The 21,642-nt window shown below is 34.0% G+C and overlaps 1 protein-coding gene across 5 annotated transcripts in view; it reads left to right on the forward strand.

Moving 5' to 3' along the window:
• LOC134720545 (MAM and LDL-receptor class A domain-containing protein 1-like) overlaps positions 1-13,132 on the forward strand; it is a 117,755-nt gene extending 104,623 nt beyond the window's left edge. For all 5 annotated transcript variants that reach the window (XM_063582856.1, XM_063582858.1, XM_063582857.1 and 2 more), the window contains 3 exons: positions 884-1,065; positions 12,209-12,293; positions 12,987-13,132. In XM_063582856.1, the coding sequence (XP_063438926.1) occupies positions 884-1,065; positions 12,209-12,293; positions 12,987-13,000 (281 nt within the window). In that variant the 3' untranslated portion in view covers positions 13,001-13,132. The remainder of the gene's footprint in view (positions 1-883; positions 1,066-12,208; positions 12,294-12,986) is intronic.
• Positions 13,133-21,642: the final 8,510 nt, after the last annotated feature.

Consider the following 21,642-nt stretch of genomic DNA (forward strand, 5'->3'; position numbering starts at 1 on the left):
AGTATTATTGTGGAGCCTTCGACTTTAGTCGAAAAAGCGAGACATAGCGATCCTACATTCCGTCCGCGGCGGCGGCGTCCACAAATATTCACTCTGTTTAAAGTTTTTGAAATTTTAATAACTTTCTTAAACTATTCTTGAATTGTACGAAACTTGGACAGAAGCTTGTTTATGTTCATAAGATAGTATCCAGAAGTAAATTTTGTAAAAATAAAATTACTTTTTTTTCGTATTTTACTTATAAATGGACTTAGTTTTTTCTGCCAGGAAACATTACATTCACTCTGTGGTTAAAGTTTTTAAAATTTTAATTACTTTCTTAATCTATCCTGGAATTGTAAGAAACTTGGCCAGAAGCTTGTTTATGATCAGAAGATAGTATCCAGAAGTAAATTTTGTAAAAATAAAATTCCATTTTTCCCTTTTTTTTACTTATAAATGGACTTAGTTTTTCTTCCAGTTAACATTACATACAGTCTGCAGTTAAAGTATTTAAAACATTTTTAAGATTCTTAAACTAGCCTGGATTTTTACCAAACTTGGACAGAAGCTTCTGACAATCAAAAGATAGTATCGAGAGGAATAATTTTATTGATTTTTTTCATCATTTTTGATGAGTGTGTGATTAACAGCAAAAGTAGGCGAGACACTGGGTTCCGCGAAACCCTTACAAATTTTTGTTAATCCACTTGCTTCTTTGTAGCCCCTGTACAGTATATATTGTCAATCCTTTTGCTTCTACCGTACAGTATATTAATAATCCACTTATTCTGTGTAACCTTCTCACGGTTGACTGGTTTTGATTATTTCAGCTGGTAGTTGGTGTCTTTATAACCTTCTTCCTATATCTATTCTCACGGTTCACTGATTTTATCTATTTCAGCTGGTAGTTGGTGTCTCACCTTCCAGTATCATATGAAGGGATCAAGCATGGGATCATTGGAAGTATTTGCTGGGGATAGATCATCTTCTCTGACGAGTATCTGGACAAAATCAGGAGAGCAAGTTGATCCAGACTTATGGAAAACTGCTACTATAGATATACCACAACAAAGTAGTCCTGTTGTAAGTATAATGTATTCTAATGCAACTTTGTTTGTAACATTCATTTTGATTGGATAAGGTCACCAATTTTCATGGCATCAATTCACAAATGTACACACAAGCACAGATGATGTATGACAGATTTTAAATTTATGATTTGACTTTTTTTTTTGTCCGCATCATTAGACTGGAGATAACAATATTGTCCTTGCCCTATGTGCCATAAGGCATAGCAAGGACTAAGTAAGTAATAAAGTAACAATATTGTAAGTTAAGCTTCTACACAATCAATTGGTGATTTGATGTTTGCATCATTCAATTATAAGAGATAAATAGCACAGCAAAATCTACTAACAAGTCAAATTCAGCCTTTATAGATTCAGACTATCAGTCATTTATATGTATGAGTGATTGCCCTTAAATGAACATTTATATTAATTTACCCTCTTTTATGTTTTGAGCAAAAAGGACAAAAAAAATATTGAGAGAAACTGAACAGACTGAATAATTAGCAATACAAAGTTGACAAAATGGAGATTTATTCTATTCTACAATGTTGAAAGTGTACTTTGTAGAATAATCACATATACCATAGTGAGTAACACAGGCTCTATAGAATCTCTAGTTAACATTTCAAAAGCTATCCAATACTTTTTTTATGCCCTGGGAAAAATGTTGAATGGGCATATTAATTTACCCCTGTTCTTTGTTTGTTTGTCCAGGTTAGGATACATTGTTTGTCCGGCTATTTCCTCCTATAATGTTTGGAGGTACACCATTAATATTCATTAGGATGTTCGTACACATTATAAAAGTGTTCTTGCTCGCAGGATTTTTCTTTTTTTCAAATATACTGAAAATAACAGATAGTTGAACATTTTTTGGTACTAGTTGTATAAACAGATCATGGTGTGATGGGCTATCTTCTCCCACAGTTTTGGATGATACAGCTTTTATAAGTAGGATGTTCATACACATAATGGAGGTGTGCTTGGCCACATAATTATTATTCTTTGTTTAATTTATGATTTCCTTTAGTCAGGCATCTAGAAACATTGCACAAATGTCTTGGTACATTGGTATTTCTTGTTACATTGATACATTGGTATTTCTTGGTACATTGATACATTGGTATTTCTTGGTACATTGGTACATTAGTAATTCTTGGTACATGGATACATTGGTAATTCTTGGTACATTGGTACATTAGTAATTCTTGTTACATTGATACATTGGTAATTCTTGGTACATTGGTATTTATTGGTACATTGGTATTTCTTGGTACATTGATACATTGGTAATTCTTGTTACATTGATACATTGGTATTTCTTGGTACATTGGTACATTGGTAATTCTTGTTACATTGGTACATTGGTATTTCTTGGTACATTGGTACATTGGTAACTCTTATTACATTGGTACATTGGTAATTCTTGGTACATTGATACATTTGTATTTCTTGGTACATTGATACATTGGTATTTCTTGGTACATTGGTACATTGGTAATTCTTGGTACATTGATACATTTGTATTTCTTGGTACATTGGTACATTGGTAACTCTTGTTACATTGATACATTGGTAATTCTTGGTACATTGGTACATTGGTAATTCTTGGTACATTGGTATTTCTTGATACATTGGTATTTCTTGGTACATTGATACATTGGTAATTCTTGGTACATTGGTACATTAGTAATTCTTGTTACATTGATACATTGGTAATTCTTGGTACATTGGTACATTGGTAATTCTTGGTACATTGGTACATTAGTAATTCTTGTTACATTGGTACATTGGTAATTCTTGGTACATTGATACATTAGTTATTCTTGTTACATTGATACATTGGTAATTCTTGGTACATTGGTATTTCTTGGTACATTGATACATTGGTAATTCTTGGTACATTGGTACATTAGTAATTCTTGTTACATTGGTATATTGGTAATTCTTGGTACATTGATACATTAGTTATTCTTGTTACATTGATACATTGGTAATTCTTGGTACATGGATACATTGGTAATTCTGGGTACATTGGTACATTGGTAATTATTGGTACATTGGTATTTCTTGGTACATTGGTACATTAGTAATTCTTGTTACATTGATACATTGGTAATTCTTGGTACATTGATACATTGGTAATTCTTGGTACATTGGTATTTCTTGGTACATTGGTATTTCTTGGTACATTGGTAATTCTTGTTACATTGATACATTGGTAATTCTTGGTACATTGGTAATTCTTGGTACATTGGTAATTCTTGTTACATTGATACATTGGTAATTCTTGGTACACTGATACATTGGTAATTCTTGTTACATTGATACATTGGTAATTCTTGGTACATTGGTACATTAGTAATTCTTGTTTCATTGATACATTGGTAATTCTTGGTACATGGATACATTGGTAATTCTTGGTACATTGGTACATTGGTAATTCTTGTTACATTGGTACATTGGTAATTCTTGTTACATTGATACATTAGTAATTCTTGTTACATTGGTACATTGGTAATTCTTGTTACATTGATACATTGGTATTTCTTGGTACATTGGTACATTAGTAATTCTTGTTTCATTGATACATTGGTAATTCTTGTTACATTGATACATTAGTAATTCTTGGTGCATTGGTAATTCTTGTTACATTGATACATTAGTAATTCTTGGTGCATTGGTAATTCTTGTTACATTGATACATTGGTATTTCTTGGTACATTGGTACATTGGTAATTCTTGTTACATTGATACATTGGTTATTCTTGGTACATTGATACATTGGTAATTCTTGTTACATTGATACATTGGTAATTCTTGGTACATTGATACATTGGTAATTCTTGGTACATTGGTAATTCTTGTTACATTGATACATTGGTATTTCTTGGTACATTGGTAATTCTTGTTACATTGATACATTGGTTATTCTTGGTACATTGATACATTGGTAATTCTTGGTACATTGGTACATTGGTTATTCTTGGTACATTGATACATTGGTATTTCTTGGTACATTGATACATTAGTAATACATTGATACATTGGTAATTCTTGGTACATGGATACATTGGTATTTCTTGGTACATTGATACATTGGTAATTCTTGTTACATTGATACATTGATATTTATTGGTACATTGGTACATTGGTATTTCTTGGTACATTGATACATTGGTAATTCTTGGTACATTGGTATTTCTTGGTACATTGGTAATTCTTGTTACATTGATACATTGGTTATTCTTGGTACATTGGTACATTGGTAATTCTTGGTACATTGGTACATTGGTAATTCTTGGTACATGGATACATTGGTATTTCTTGGTACATTGATACATTGGTAATTCTTGGTACATTGGTACATTGGTATTTCTTGGTACATTGGTACATTGGTAATTCTTGTTACATTGATACATTGGTAATTCTTGTTACATTGATACATTGCTATTTCTTGGTACATTGGTACATTGGTAATTCTTGGTACATTGGTAATTCTTTTTACATTGGTACATTGGTATTTCTTGTTACATTGATACATTGGTAATTCTTGTTACATTGATACATTGGTAATTCTTGGTACATTGATACATTGGTATTTCTTGTTACATTGGTATTTCTTGGTACATTGATACATTGGTAATTCTTGGTACATTGGTATTTCTTGATACATTGATACATTAGTAATTCTTGGTACATTGGTACATTGGTATTTCATGGTACATTGATACATTGGTACATTGGTAATTCTTGGTACATTGATACATTAGTAATTCTTGGTACATTGGTACATTGGTAATTCTTGGTACATTGGTAATTCTTGGTACATTGGTACATAGGTAATTCTTGTTACATTGATACATTGGTAATTCTTGGTACATTGATACATTGGTATTTCTTGTTACATTGATACATTGGTATTTCTTGTTACATTGGTACATTGGTAATTCTTGGTACATTGGTACATAGGTAATTCTTGTTACATTGATACATTGGTAATTCTTGGTACATTGATACATTGGTATTTCTTGTTACATTGATACATTGGTATTTCTTGTTACATTGATACATTGGTAATTCTTGTTACATTGATACATTGATATTTATTGGTACATTGGTACATTGGTATTTCTTGGTACATTGATACATTGGTATTTCTTGTTACATTGATACATTGGTAATTCTTGTTACATTGATACATTGATATTTATTGGTACATTGATACATTGGTAATTCTTGGTACATTGATACATTGGTAATTCTTGTTACATTGATACATTGATATTTATTGGTACATTGATACATTGGTAATTCTTGTTACATTGATACATTGATATTTATTGGTACATTGATACATTGGTAATTCTTTTTACATTGGTACATTGGTATTTCTTGTTACATTGATACATTGGTATTTTTTGGTACATTGATACATTGGTATTTCTTGGTACATTGATACATTGGTAATTCTTGTTACATTGATACATTGGTAATTCTTGTTACATTGATACATTGGTAATTCTTGTTACATTGATACATTGGTAATTCTTGTTACATTGGTAATTCTTGTTACATTGATACATTGGTATTTCTTGGTACATTGATACATTGGTATTTCTTGTTACATTGATACATTGGTAATTCTTGTTACATTGATACATTGATATTTATTGGTACATTGGTACATTGGTATTTCTTGGTACATTGATACATTGGTAATTCTTGGTACATTGGTACATTGGTAATTCTTGGTACATTGGTATTTCTTGGTACATTGGTAATTCTTGTTACATTGATACATTGGTAATTCTTGTTACATTGATACATTGGTATTTCTTGGTACATTGGTACATTGGTAATTCTTGGTACATTGGTAATTCTTTTTACATTGGTACATTGGTACATTGGTAATTCTTGGTACATTGATACATTAGTAATTCTTGGTACATTGATACATTGGTATTTCTTGTTACATTGATACATTGGTAATTCTTGGTACATTGATACATTGGTATTTCTTGGTACATTGATACATTGGTATTTCTTGGTACATTGATACATTGGTAATTCTTGGTACATTGGTACATTGGTAATTCTTGTTACATTGATACATTGGTAATTCTTGGTACATTGATACATTGGTATTTCTTGGTACATTGATACATTGGTATTTCTTGTTACATTGATACATTGGTAATTCTTGGTACATTGATACATTGGTAATTCTTGGTACATTGGTAATTCTTGTTACATTGATACATTGGTAATTCTTGTTACATTGATACATTGGTAATTCTTGTTACATTGGTACATTGGTAATTCTTGGTACATTGATACATTGGTAATTCTTGTTACATTGATACATTGGTAATTCTTGTTACATTGATACATTTGTATTTCTTGGTACATTGATACATTTGTATTTCTTGTTACATTGATACATTGGTAATTCTTGGTACATTGATACATTGGTATTTCTTGTTACATTGATACATTGGTATTTCTTGGTACATTGATACATTGGTAATTCTTGTTACATTGATACATTGGTATTTCTTGGTACATTGGTACATTGGTAATTCTTGTTACATTGGTACATTGGTATTTCTTGGTACATTGGTACATTGGTAACTCTTATTACATTGGTACATTGGTAATTCTTGGTACATTGATACATTTGTATTTCTTGGTACATTGATACATTGGTATTTCTTGGTACATTGGTACATTGGTAATTCTTGGTACATTGATACATTTGTATTTCTTGGTACATTGGTACATTGGTAACTCTTGTTACATTGATACATTGGTAATTCTTGGTACATTGGTACATTGGTAATTCTTGGTACATTGGTATTTCTTGATACATTGGTATTTCTTGGTACATTGATACATTGGTAATTCTTGGTACATTGGTACATTAGTAATTCTTGTTACATTGATACATTGGTAATTCTTGGTACATTGGTACATTGGTAATTCTTGGTACATTGGTACATTAGTAATTCTTGTTACATTGGTACATTGGTAATTCTTGGTACATTGATACATTAGTTATTCTTGTTACATTGATACATTGGTAATTCTTGGTACATTGGTATTTCTTGGTACATTGATACATTGGTAATTCTTGGTACATTGGTACATTAGTAATTCTTGTTACATTGGTATATTGGTAATTCTTGGTACATTGATACATTAGTTATTCTTGTTACATTGATACATTGGTAATTCTTGGTACATGGATACATTGGTAATTCTGGGTACATTGGTACATTGGTAATTATTGGTACATTGGTATTTCTTGGTACATTGGTACATTAGTAATTCTTGTTACATTGATACATTGGTAATTCTTGGTACATTGATACATTGGTAATTCTTGGTACATTGGTATTTCTTGGTACATTGGTATTTCTTGGTACATTGGTAATTCTTGTTACATTGATACATTGGTAATTCTTGGTACATTGGTAATTCTTGGTACATTGGTAATTCTTGTTACATTGATACATTGGTAATTCTTGGTACACTGATACATTGGTAATTCTTGTTACATTGATACATTGGTAATTCTTGGTACATTGGTACATTAGTAATTCTTGTTTCATTGATACATTGGTAATTCTTGGTACATGGATACATTGGTAATTCTTGGTACATTGGTACATTGGTAATTCTTGTTACATTGGTACATTGGTAATTCTTGTTACATTGATACATTAGTAATTCTTGTTACATTGGTACATTGGTAATTCTTGTTACATTGATACATTGGTATTTCTTGGTACATTGGTACATTAGTAATTCTTGTTTCATTGATACATTGGTAATTCTTGTTACATTGATACATTAGTAATTCTTGGTGCATTGGTAATTCTTGTTACATTGATACATTAGTAATTCTTGGTGCATTGGTAATTCTTGTTACATTGATACATTGGTATTTCTTGGTACATTGGTACATTGGTAATTCTTGTTACATTGATACATTGGTTATTCTTGGTACATTGATACATTGGTAATTCTTGTTACATTGATACATTGGTAATTCTTGGTACATTGATACATTGGTAATTCTTGGTACATTGGTAATTCTTGTTACATTGATACATTGGTATTTCTTGGTACATTGGTAATTCTTGTTACATTGATACATTGGTTATTCTTGGTACATTGATACATTGGTAATTCTTGGTACATTGGTACATTGGTTATTCTTGGTACATTGATACATTGGTATTTCTTGGTACATTGATACATTAGTAATACATTGATACATTGGTAATTCTTGGTACATGGATACATTGGTATTTCTTGGTACATTGATACATTGGTAATTCTTGTTACATTGATACATTGATATTTATTGGTACATTGGTACATTGGTATTTCTTGGTACATTGATACATTGGTAATTCTTGGTACATTGGTATTTCTTGGTACATTGGTAATTCTTGTTACATTGATACATTGGTTATTCTTGGTACATTGGTACATTGGTAATTCTTGGTACATTGGTACATTGGTAATTCTTGGTACATGGATACATTGGTATTTCTTGGTACATTGATACATTGGTAATTCTTGGTACATTGGTACATTGGTATTTCTTGGTACATTGGTACATTGGTAATTCTTGTTACATTGATACATTGGTAATTCTTGTTACATTGATACATTGCTATTTCTTGGTACATTGGTACATTGGTAATTCTTGGTACATTGGTAATTCTTTTTACATTGGTACATTGGTATTTCTTGTTACATTGATACATTGGTAATTCTTGTTACATTGATACATTGGTAATTCTTGGTACATTGATACATTGGTATTTCTTGTTACATTGGTATTTCTTGGTACATTGATACATTGGTAATTCTTGGTACATTGGTATTTCTTGATACATTGATACATTAGTAATTCTTGGTACATTGGTACATTGGTATTTCATGGTACATTGATACATTGGTACATTGGTAATTCTTGGTACATTGATACATTAGTAATTCTTGGTACATTGGTACATTGGTAATTCTTGGTACATTGGTAATTCTTGGTACATTGGTACATAGGTAATTCTTGTTACATTGATACATTGGTAATTCTTGGTACATTGATACATTGGTATTTCTTGTTACATTGATACATTGGTATTTCTTGTTACATTGGTACATTGGTAATTCTTGGTACATTGGTACATAGGTAATTCTTGTTACATTGATACATTGGTAATTCTTGGTACATTGATACATTGGTATTTCTTGTTACATTGATACATTGGTATTTCTTGTTACATTGATACATTGGTAATTCTTGTTACATTGATACATTGATATTTATTGGTACATTGGTACATTGGTATTTCTTGGTACATTGATACATTGGTATTTCTTGTTACATTGATACATTGGTAATTCTTGTTACATTGATACATTGATATTTATTGGTACATTGATACATTGGTAATTCTTGGTACATTGATACATTGGTAATTCTTGTTACATTGATACATTGATATTTATTGGTACATTGATACATTGGTAATTCTTGTTACATTGATACATTGATATTTATTGGTACATTGATACATTGGTAATTCTTTTTACATTGGTACATTGGTATTTCTTGTTACATTGATACATTGGTATTTTTTGGTACATTGATACATTGGTATTTCTTGGTACATTGATACATTGGTAATTCTTGTTACATTGATACATTGGTAATTCTTGTTACATTGATACATTGGTAATTCTTGTTACATTGATACATTGGTAATTCTTGTTACATTGGTAATTCTTGTTACATTGATACATTGGTATTTCTTGGTACATTGATACATTGGTATTTCTTGTTACATTGATACATTGGTAATTCTTGTTACATTGATACATTGATATTTATTGGTACATTGGTACATTGGTATTTCTTGGTACATTGATACATTGGTAATTCTTGGTACATTGGTACATTGGTAATTCTTGGTACATTGGTATTTCTTGGTACATTGGTAATTCTTGTTACATTGATACATTGGTAATTCTTGTTACATTGATACATTGGTATTTCTTGGTACATTGGTACATTGGTAATTCTTGGTACATTGGTAATTCTTTTTACATTGGTACATTGGTACATTGGTAATTCTTGGTACATTGATACATTAGTAATTCTTGGTACATTGATACATTGGTATTTCTTGTTACATTGATACATTGGTAATTCTTGGTACATTGATACATTGGTATTTCTTGGTACATTGATACATTGGTATTTCTTGGTACATTGATACATTGGTAATTCTTGGTACATTGGTACATTGGTAATTCTTGTTACATTGATACATTGGTAATTCTTGGTACATTGATACATTGGTATTTCTTGGTACATTGATACATTGGTATTTCTTGTTACATTGATACATTGGTAATTCTTGGTACATTGATACATTGGTAATTCTTGGTACATTGGTAATTCTTGTTACATTGATACATTGGTAATTCTTGTTACATTGATACATTGGTAATTCTTGTTACATTGGTACATTGGTAATTCTTGGTACATTGATACATTGGTAATTCTTGTTACATTGATACATTGGTAATTCTTGTTACATTGATACATTTGTATTTCTTGGTACATTGATACATTTGTATTTCTTGTTACATTGATACATTGGTAATTCTTGGTACATTGATACATTGGTATTTCTTGTTACATTGATACATTGGTAATTCTTGGTACATTGATACATTGGTAATTCTTGTAACATTGATACATTGGTAATTCTTGGTACATTGATACATTGGTATTTCTTGGTACATTGATACATTGGTACATTGGTAATTCTTGATACATTGGTAATTCTTGACACATTGGTAATTCTTGTTACATTGATACATTGGTAATTCTTGTTACATTGATACATTGGTAATTCTTGGTACATTGATACATTGGTAATTCTTGGTACATTGGTAATTCTTGGTACATTGATACATTGGTATTTCTTGGTACATTGATACATTGGTAATTCTTGTTACATTGATACATTGGTAATTCTTGGTACATTGATACATTGGTATTTCTTGGTACATTGATACATTGGTACATTGGTAATTCTTGATACATTGGTAATTCTTGTTACATTGATACATTGGTAATTCTTGGTACATTGATACATTGGTAATTCTTGTTACATTGATACATTGGTAATTCTTGGTACATTGATACATTTGTATTTTTTGTTACATTGATACATTGGTAATTCTTGGTGCATTGATACATTGGTATTTCTTGTTACATTGATACATTGGTATTTCTTGGTACATTGATACATTGGTATTTCTTGTTACATTGATACATTGGTAATTCTTGGTACATTGGTACATTGGTAATTCTTGGTACATTGGTACATTAGTAATTCTTGGTACATTGGTACATTGGTAATTCTTGTTACATTGATACATTGGTATTTCTTGGTACATTGATACATTGGTAATTCTTGTTACATTGATACATTGGTAATTCTTGGTACATTGATACATTGGTAATTCTTGGTACATTGATACATTAGTAATTCTTGGTACATTGGTAATTCTTGTTACATTGGTATTTCTTGGTACATTGATACATTAGTAATTCTTGGTACATGGATACATTGGTATTTCTTGGTACATTGATACATTGGTAATTCTTGATACATTGATACATTGGTAATTCTTGGTACATTGGTATTTCTTGATACATTGGTATTTCTTGGTACATTGGTACATAAGTAATTCTTGTTACATTGGTACATTGGTATTTCTTGGTACATTGATACATTGGTAATTCTTGGTACATTGATATATTGGTATTTCTTGGTACATTGATACATTGGTAATTCTTGGTACATTGATACATTGGTATTTCTTGGTACATTGATACATTGGTTATTCTTGGTACATTGATACATTGGTAATTCTTTGTACATTGGTACATTGGTAATTCTTGGAACATTGGTATTTTCATAAAGTGGGTTCAAATGAACCTTGGTAAAACAAACATCAAATTCTCTCACACAATGTTATCACACCAAAAACAAATCTTTAAAGCCAGAAATTTTGACTAGTATTTTTGCATATTTTAGATATTGTCTTTTTTTCTTCAGATCATGATAGATGGAATCAGAGGTAGTTCATATAGAGGTGACCTTGCTATTGATGATATCACCCTCAATGCTGGTACATGTGCTAGTAAGTATTGCCCTTTAAATTCAATTTTTAACAATTTTGTAAATATTTGTAATCTTTTACAAAATGTTCTCTGAAACTACTAAGACAATTTAATCCAACTTTATATCCACAATCATCATAAGGGTATCTATTTTAAAAAAATGTTTTCAGTGACCTGGCCTGCTAACTAACATGGCCAACATAGTTAATAAAGGCAACAGTATTATACTGCTTTTCAAAACTCGTAAATCCATGGACAAAAAACAAAATCGGGGTAACAAACTAAAATCCTATGAGAATAACAAATATAACATCAAAACCAAATACATGAATTTGAGATAGATAATTACTGTGACACGTCCTATAGTAATATGAATTAACACTCAAAATTAAGAGAAAACAAACGACACAACAAAACACAAAGTTAAAATGTAACACACATGGAAATGAACTATGATATAACAATGGCCATATTCCTGACTTGTACGGGACATTTTTAAAAGTAAAAAATAGAACCTATGAGTAAAATGCAGGTTTTGGCTTATATCTCTGAAACTAATGCATTATTTTATGCATCAATTGTAAACAAAAATATCAAGTGAGTGACATTTAGTCTTTCTTCCTAGGGATAAGAATACATAATGTATGTCAAATATTAGCAATTCTCCGTAACTAAAGAGAAATTGTATAAACTCTTTTTTATCTCTTTATTAGGTGCTGGAAAGTAAAGAGAAACAGATTAACTCTACAACCATGACTAGGATGGTGTGATATTTACACTTATAATGTTCATGTGATATTAACAGTTACTATACTGTTTCAGCAATTTTTAAATATAATAGAAATATGTTTAAATGCAATTTTATTTTTATTAGTTTCCCAAAGGAGCAGTATGAACTTTGCAATTACTTGGCATCCTTTATCTTTAACAAGAACTATCTTTAAAAAGATATCCGACCTATTTTAATTTGAGTATATGTTTAAAACTATCATTTGGATTTTCCATTTAATCAATGCTTTTTCTGTTTGTGTTGAGAATCCTAGGTCCTCGTATCTTTCTGTTTACATTCACCAAAACCCCTCGGAAATCTCACATGCGTAGGTGCTGTCTAAAAGTCATGTACGTTCGTACAACAAAGTTTACATTGAAAATTATATAATTGTCCCGAATAAACAGATGTCATGGATGCAAAGAGCTACTAGAGAAACAATTATTTTAATAGAAATATAAATCTTTGTAAGATCTAGTTCAACTAATTATAGTTTTTCACTTGCTTTCCATCACGATATAATTAACGAGACGTTTTTTCAAACACAACCAAATCACCCACCATGACAACATTTTGTCCAATCACAGAAAGGATTTTCGAGCATGTGTATTCTGTTGCCATAGTTAAGCGTCCTTAAGTTCAAAGGGCACAAACCAAAACTATACTGACAACATCGGAAAAAAGTTATTACAAAAAAACTGTCCATGTCATGGCAAAAAAATGACTGCACAACACAAAACCACCAAAATTCAGGGTTGATTGCAGGTGCTATGTAATAGTAAGCAGATCCTGCTCGACATTCGGCACCCAGTATGTAGCTCATATAAGAACAAATCCAGTCATTCTCGAACATTGATGGAATTGCTTTGAAATGGTGGTGTCTGTAAAAGGTCAATCAACTCATGGTGGTGTCTGTGAAAAAACGACAACCAACTCATGGTTGTGTCTTGTGAAAAACGTCAACCAACTCATGGTGGTGTCTGTGAAAAACGTCAACCAACTCATGGTAGTGTTTTCAAAAAGGTCAACCAACTCATGGTGGTATCTAGTCCAAATAACTTTGACGTCTGGCAATGCTATTTAAATTTTTTGGCTCACCTGACCTGAAGGGCCAAGTGAGCTTTTCTCATCACTTGACGTCTGTCGTTGTCTGTCGTCAGTTGTCCCTCTTCGTGAACTTTCACAAAAATCTCCTCTGAAACTACTGTGCAAAATTTAACGAAACTTGGCCACAATCATCATTGGGGTATCATGGTTACAAATTGTGTCCGGTGACCCGGCCAACCAACCGAGATGGCCGCCACGGCTAAAAATAGAACATAGGGGTAAAATGCAGTTTTTGGTTTATAACTCTAAAACCAAAGCATTTAGAGCAAATCTGACAGTCGATAAAATTGTTTATCAGGTCAAGATCTATATGCCCTGAAATTATCAGATGAATCGACAACCCGTTGTTAGGTTGCTGCCCCTGAATTGGTAATTTTAAGGACATTTTGCTAATTTTGGTCATTATCTTAGGTCGACCAACTCATGGTGATGTCTGTAAAACGATCAACCAAGTCATGGTGGTGTCTCATATAAGATCAACCAACTCAAGATAGTGTCTGCAAAAATTTCTTCCAATCATGGTGATGTGTGTCTGAAAAAAGTCAACCAACTCGTAGTTGTGTCTGCAAAAATGTCGACCAACTCATGGTAGTGTCTGTAAAACGATCAACCAACTCATGGTTGTGTCTGCAAAAATGGTCAACCAATTCATGGTTGTGTCTGCAAAAAGGTCGACCAACTCATAGTAGTGTGTAAACCGATCAACGAACTCATGGTTGTGTCTCTGTAAAACGATTAACCAACTCATGGTAGTATCTGCAAAAAGGTCTTTCAACTCATGGTGGTGTCTGCAAAAGAGTATCAACTCATGATGGTGTCTGAAAAAAAGGTCGACCAAATCATGGTGATGTCCGCAAAAAAATCAACCAACAAATTGTGGTGTTTGCAAAAAGGTCGACCATCTCATGGTGGTGTCTGCAAAAAGGTCGACCAAATCATGGTGATGTCTGTAAAAAGGTCGACCATCTCATTGTGGTGTCTGCAAAAAAGTATATCAACTCATGGTGGTGTCTGCAAAAAAGTCGACCAACTCATGGTGGTGTCTGCAAAAAAGTCAACCAACAAATTGCGGTTTTTGCAAAAAAAAATCAACCAACTCATAGTGGTGTCTGCAAAAAAGGTCGACCAACTTATGGTTGTGTCTGTAAAACGATCAAACAACTCATGGTGTAATTTGCAAAAAGGTCAACCAACTCATGATTGTGTCTGCAAAAAGGTCGACCATCTCATGGTGTTGTCTGTGAAATAGTTCGAGCAAAGCATGGTGGTGTCTGAAAGAAAGTCAACCAACTCATGGTGGTGTCTGCAAAAAAGGTCGACCCACTCATGGTTGTGTCTGCAAAAAGATCAACCATTTCATGTTGGATTTTGCAAACATTTTGACCACTCAACGAACTCATGGTTGTGTCTGCAAAAAGTTTGACCACAGATGGTGGTGTCTGCAAAAAGGTCAACCCACTAATGTTTGTGTCTGCAAAAAGGTCGACTAACTAATGGTGGTGTCTGTAAAACGATTAACCAACTCATGGTGGTATCTGCAAAAAGGTCGACCAACTCATTGTGGTGTCTGCAAAAAGGTCGACCAACTCATGGTAGTGTCTGTAAACGATCAACCAACTCATTGTGGTGTCTGCAAAAAAGTCTATCAACTCATGTTGGTGTCTGCAAAAAGGTCGACCAAATTATGGTGATGTCTGCAAAAAGGTCGACCATCTCATTGTGGTGTCTGCAAAAAGGTCTATCAACTCATGGTGGTGTCTGCAAAAAGGTCAACCAAATCATTGTGATGTCTGCAAAGAGGTCAACCAACTCGTGGTGGTGTCTGCAAAAAAGTCAACCAACAAATTGTGGTGTTTGCAAAAAGGTCGACCATCTCACGGTGGTGTCTGCAAAAAGGTCGACCAAATCATGGTGATGTCTGCAAAGAGGTCAACCAACTCGTGGTGGTGTCTGCAAAAAAGTCAACCAACAAATTGTGGTGTTTGCAAAAAGGTCGACCATCTCATGGTGGTGTCTGCAAAAAGGTCGAGCAAATCATGGTGGTGTCTGCAAAGAGGTCAACCAACTCATGGTAGTGTTTGCAAAAAGGTCGACCATCTCATGGTGGTGTCTGCAAAAAGGTCGAGCAAATCATGGTGGCGTTTGCAAAAAAGGTCGACCAAATCATGGTGGCGTTTGCAAAAAAGGTCGACCAAATCATGGTGGCGTTTGCAAAAAAGGTCGACCAACTCATTGTGGTGTCTAAAAAAAGATCAACCATTTCATGTTGGACTCTGCAAACATATTGACCACTCATGGTGATGTGTGTCTGCAAAATGGTCAACCAACTCATTGTGGTGTCTGCAAAAAGGTGAACCAACTCATGGTGGTGTCTGTAAAACGATCAACCAAGTCATGGTGGTGTCTGCAAAAAGATCAACAAACTCATGATAGTGTCTGCAAATATTTCTTCCAATCATGGTGCTGTGTGTCTGCAAAAAAGTCAAACAACTCATAGTTGTGTCTTCAAAAAGGTCAACCAACTCATGGTAGTGTCTGTAAAATGATCAATCAACTCATGGTTGTGTCTGTAAAAAGGTCGACCAGCTCATGGTGGTGTCTGCAAAAAAGGTTTACCAACTCATGGTGGTGTCTGCAAAATATCAACCAACTCATGGCGTTGTTTGCAAAAAGGTCGACCAACTCATGGTAGTGTCTGCAAAAAGATCAACCAACTAATGGTGGTGTCTGCAAAAAGATCAACCAGCTAATTGTGGTGTCTGCAAAAAGGTCGACCATCTCATGGTTGTGTCTGCAAAAAGGTTGACCAACTCATGGTTGTGTCTGTAAAACGATCAACCAACTCATGGTAGTGTCTGCAAAAAGATCAACCAGCTAATTGTGGTGTCTGCAAAAAGGTCAACCAACTCATGGTTGTGTCTGCAAAAAGGTTGACCAACTCATGGTTGTGTCTGTAAAACGATCAACCAACTCATGGTAGTGTCTGCAAAAAGATCAACCAGCTAATTGTGGTGTCTGCAAAAAGGTCAACCAACTCATGGTTGTGTCTGCAAAAAGGTTGACCAACTCATGGTTGTGTCTGCAAATAGGTTGACCAACTCATGGTTGTGTCTGTAAAACGATCAACCAAATCATGGTGGTGTCTGTAAATTTTTTAACCAACTCATGGTGTTGTCTTCAAAAAGTTCAACCAACTCATGGTTGTGTCTGCAAAAAAGGTCGACCATCTCATGGTGGTGTCTGCAAAAAGATCGACCAACTCATGGTGTTGTCTGCAAAAAAAGGTCGACCAACTTATGGTGGTGTCTTCAAAAAGGTCGACCAAATCATGGTGATGTCTGAAAGAAAGTCAACCAACTCATGGTGGTGTCCGCAAATAAGTCAACCAACTCATGGTAGTGTCTGCAAAAAAGGTCGACAAACTCATGGTGGTGTTTGCAAAAAAGGTCGACCCACTCATGGTTGTGTCTGCAAAAAGATCAACCATTTCATGTTGGATTCTGCAAACATTTTGACCACTCAACGAACTCATGGTTGTGTCTGCAAAAAATTTGACCAAAGATGGTGGTGACTGCAAAAAGGTCAACCCACTAATGTTTGTGTCTGCAAAAAGGTCGACTAACTCATGGCGGTGTCTGTAAAACGATTAATTAACTCATGGTGGTATCTGCAAAAAGGTCTATCAACTCATTGAGATTTCTGCGAAAAAGTCTATCAACTCATTGTGGTGTCTGCAAAAAGGTCGACCAAATCATGGTGATGTCTGCAAAAAGGTCGACCAACTCATGGTAGTGTCTGTAAAACGATCAACCAACTCATTGTGGTGTCTGCAAAAAAATCTATCAACTCATGGTGGTGTCTGCAAAAAAGTCTATCAACTCATGTTGGTGTCTGCAAAAAGGTCGACCAAATCATGGTGATGTCTGCAAAAAGGTCGACCATCTCATTGTGGTGTCTGCAAAAAAGTCTATCAACTCATGGTGGTGTCTGCAAAAAAGTCTATCAACTCATGATGGTGTCTGCAAAAAGGTCGACCAACTCGTGGTGGTGTCTGCAAAAAAGTCAACCAATAAATTGTGGTGTTTGCAAAAAGGTCAACCAACTCATGGTTGCGTTTGCAAAATGGTCAACCAACTCATAGTGGTGTCTGCAAAAAAGGTCGACCGACTCAAGGTGGCGTCTGTAAACCGATCAACCGAGTCATGGTGGTGTCTGCAAAATGATCAACAAACTCATGATAGTGTCTGCAAACATTTCTTCCAATCATGTTGATGTGTGTCTACAAAAAGGTCAAACAACTCTTAGTTGTGTCTTCAAAAAGGTCAACCAACTCATGGTAGTGTCTGTAAAACGATCAACCAACTCATGGTTGTGTCTGTAAAAAGGTCGACCAACTCATGGTTGTGTCTGCAAAAAGGTTGACCAACTCATGGTTGTGTCTGTAAAACGATCAACCAAATCATGGTGGTGTCTGTAAAATTATCAACCAACTCATGGTGTTGTCTGCAAAAAGGTCAACCAACTCATGATTGTATCTGCAAAAAGGTTGACCAACTCATGGTTGTGTCTGTAAAACGATCAACCAAATCATGGTGGTGTCTGTAAAATTATCAACCAACTCATGGTGTTGTCTGCAAAAAGGTCAACCAACTCATGGTGATGTCTGCAAAAAGATCAACCAACTCATGGTAGTGTCTGCAAAAATATCAACCAACTCATGGTGTTGTCGACAAAAAAGTCAACCAACTTATGGTGGTGTCTGCAAAAAGATCAACAAACTCATGGTAGTGTCTGTAAAAAGATCAACCAACTCATGATGGTATCGGCAAACTAGAGGCTCTAAAGAGCCTGTGTCGCTCACCTTGGTCTATGTGAATATTAAACAGAGGAAGCAGATGGATTCATGACAAAATTGTGTTTTGGTGATGGTGACATGTTTGTTCATCTTACTTTACTGAACATTCTTGCTGCTTACAATTATCACTATCTATAATGAACTTGGCCCAGTAGTTTCTCTGGAAAATGTTACTGGCTGTAAAAATTTACAAATTTTATGAAAAATGGTTAAAAATTGACTATAAAGGACAATAACTCCTTAGGGGGTCATCTGACTATTTTGGTCATGTTGACTTATTTGTAAATCTTACTTTGCTGAACATTATTGATGTTTACAGTTTATCTCTATCCATAATAATATTCAAGATAATAACCCAAAAAACAGCAAAATTTCCTTAATATTAACAATTCAGGGGCAGCAACCTAACAACGGGTTGTCCGATTCATCTGAAAATTTCAGGGCAGATAGATCTTGACCTGATAAACAATTTGACCCCATGTCAGATTTGCTCTAAATGCTTTGGTTTTTGAGTTATAAGCCAAAAACTGCATTTTACCCCCCATGTTCTATTTTTAGTCATGGCCGCCATCTTGGTTGGTTTGGCGGGTCACGCCACACATTTTTCAGACTAGATACACCAAAAATGATTGTGGCCAAGTTAGGATTAATTTGGCCCAGCAGTTTCAGAGGAGAATATTTTTGTAAAAGATATATAAAATTTACGAAAAATGGTTAAAAATTGACTTTTAAGGGCAATAACTCCTAAAGGGGTCAACTGACCATTTTGGTCATGTTGACTTATTTGTAAATCTTACTTTAATGAACATTATTGCTGTTTACAGTTTATCTCTATGTATAATAATATTCAAGATAATAACCAAAAACAGCAAAATTTCCTTAAAATTACCAATTCAGGGGCAGCAACCCAACAATGGGTTGTCTGATTCATCTAAAAATTTTACAGCAGATAGATCTTGACCTGATAAACAATTTTACCTCGTGTCAGATTTGCTCTAAATGCTTTGGTTTTTGAGTTATAAGCCGAAAACTGCATTTTACCCCTATGTTCTATTTTTAGCCATGGCGGCCATCTTGGTTGGTTTGGCGGGTCACGCCACACATTTTTTAAACAAGATACCCCAATGATGATTGTGGCCAAGTTTGGTTTAATTTGGCCCAGTAGTTTCAGAGGAGAATATTTTTGTAAAAGTTAACGACGACGGACGACGACGACGACGACGACGACGGACGTCGCCGGACGACGGACGCCAAGTGATGAGAAAAGCTCACTTGGCCCTTCGGGCCAGGTGAGCTAAAAAGGTCGACCAACTTATTGTGGTGTCTGCAAAATATGGTCGACCAACTCCTGGTGGTGTCTGCAAAAAGGTCGACCAACTCATGGTGGTGTTTGAAAAAAAGATCAACCAACTCATGGTGGTGTCTGCAAAAAGGTCAACCAACTAATGGTGTTGTTGACTAAAAGGTCAACCAACTCATGATGTTGTCGACAAAAAGGTCGTCCATCTCATGGTGATGATTGATGATATCAATGATAGGATTTCAACTTCCCCGCTATCAACTCTTGTCTTATGTTTTCTCTCAATCTATTTGTCAATTTCAAACAGCGGTATACTACTGTTGACCAGCAACTCTCAAACAAGGAAATTCAAGACCTGACATATTGCATCAACTGAGGGGTGCTGCTGAAATGTTTCTATAAAAAAGGATAGTTATAACTAGAAACATTCATGGATCTACAATATGTTGATACCTGTAACTTGGCATTGCACAAGGTCATGTTTTTATTTGACTGTTTATAACGTCTTTACATTAAATAGATTGGATGTTAGATGTGTACTGAATGATAATTTAGTCTTAGATGCATGATTTTTTTATTTGTTGTTAGTGGCTTTGAACTAGCTGTCAGTAAATGTGAGTACTCTCAGATCTGTACTTGGTGTTTTTTTGTTTGTTGGGATGTACAAGTACCCGGCCACGTCCACTTGTATTTGTATTTTTATCCATCTGTCGAACCAATTCAAACCAAACTTACGCTGAATTATCCATAGGGTATCTAAAATAAAAGATTGTGTTTGCAAAAAAGGTCGACCCACTCATGGTTGTGTCTGCAAAAAGATCAATCATTTCATGTTGGATTCTGCAAACATTTTGACCACTCAACAAAATCATGGTTGTGTCTGCAAAAAGTTTGACCAAAGATGGTGGTGTCTGCAAAAAGGTCAACCCACTAATGTTTGTGTCTGCAAAAAGGTCGACTAACTCATGGTGGTGTCTGTAAAACGATTAACCAACTCATGGTGGTATCTGCAAAAAGGCCTATCAACTCATGGAGGTGTCTGCAAAAAAGTCTATCAACTCATTGTGGTGTCTGCAAAAAGGTCGACCAAATCATGGTGATGTCTGCAAAAAGGTCGACCAACTCATGGTAGTGTCTGCAAAAAGGTCGACCATCTCATTGTGGTGTCTGCAAAAAAGTCTATCAACTCATGGTGGTGTCTGCAAAAAGGTCGACCAACTTATGGTGGTGTCTACAAAAAGGTCGACCAAATCATGGTGATTTCTGCAAAAAGGTCGACCATCTCATTGTGGTGTCTGCAAAAAAGTCTATCAACTCATGGTGGTGTCTGCAAAAAGG

Source organism: Mytilus trossulus, chromosome 6 (genome assembly GCF_036588685.1).
Source record: "Mytilus trossulus isolate FHL-02 chromosome 6, PNRI_Mtr1.1.1.hap1, whole genome shotgun sequence".
Lineage (NCBI taxonomy): Eukaryota > Metazoa > Mollusca > Bivalvia > Mytilida > Mytilidae > Mytilus > Mytilus trossulus.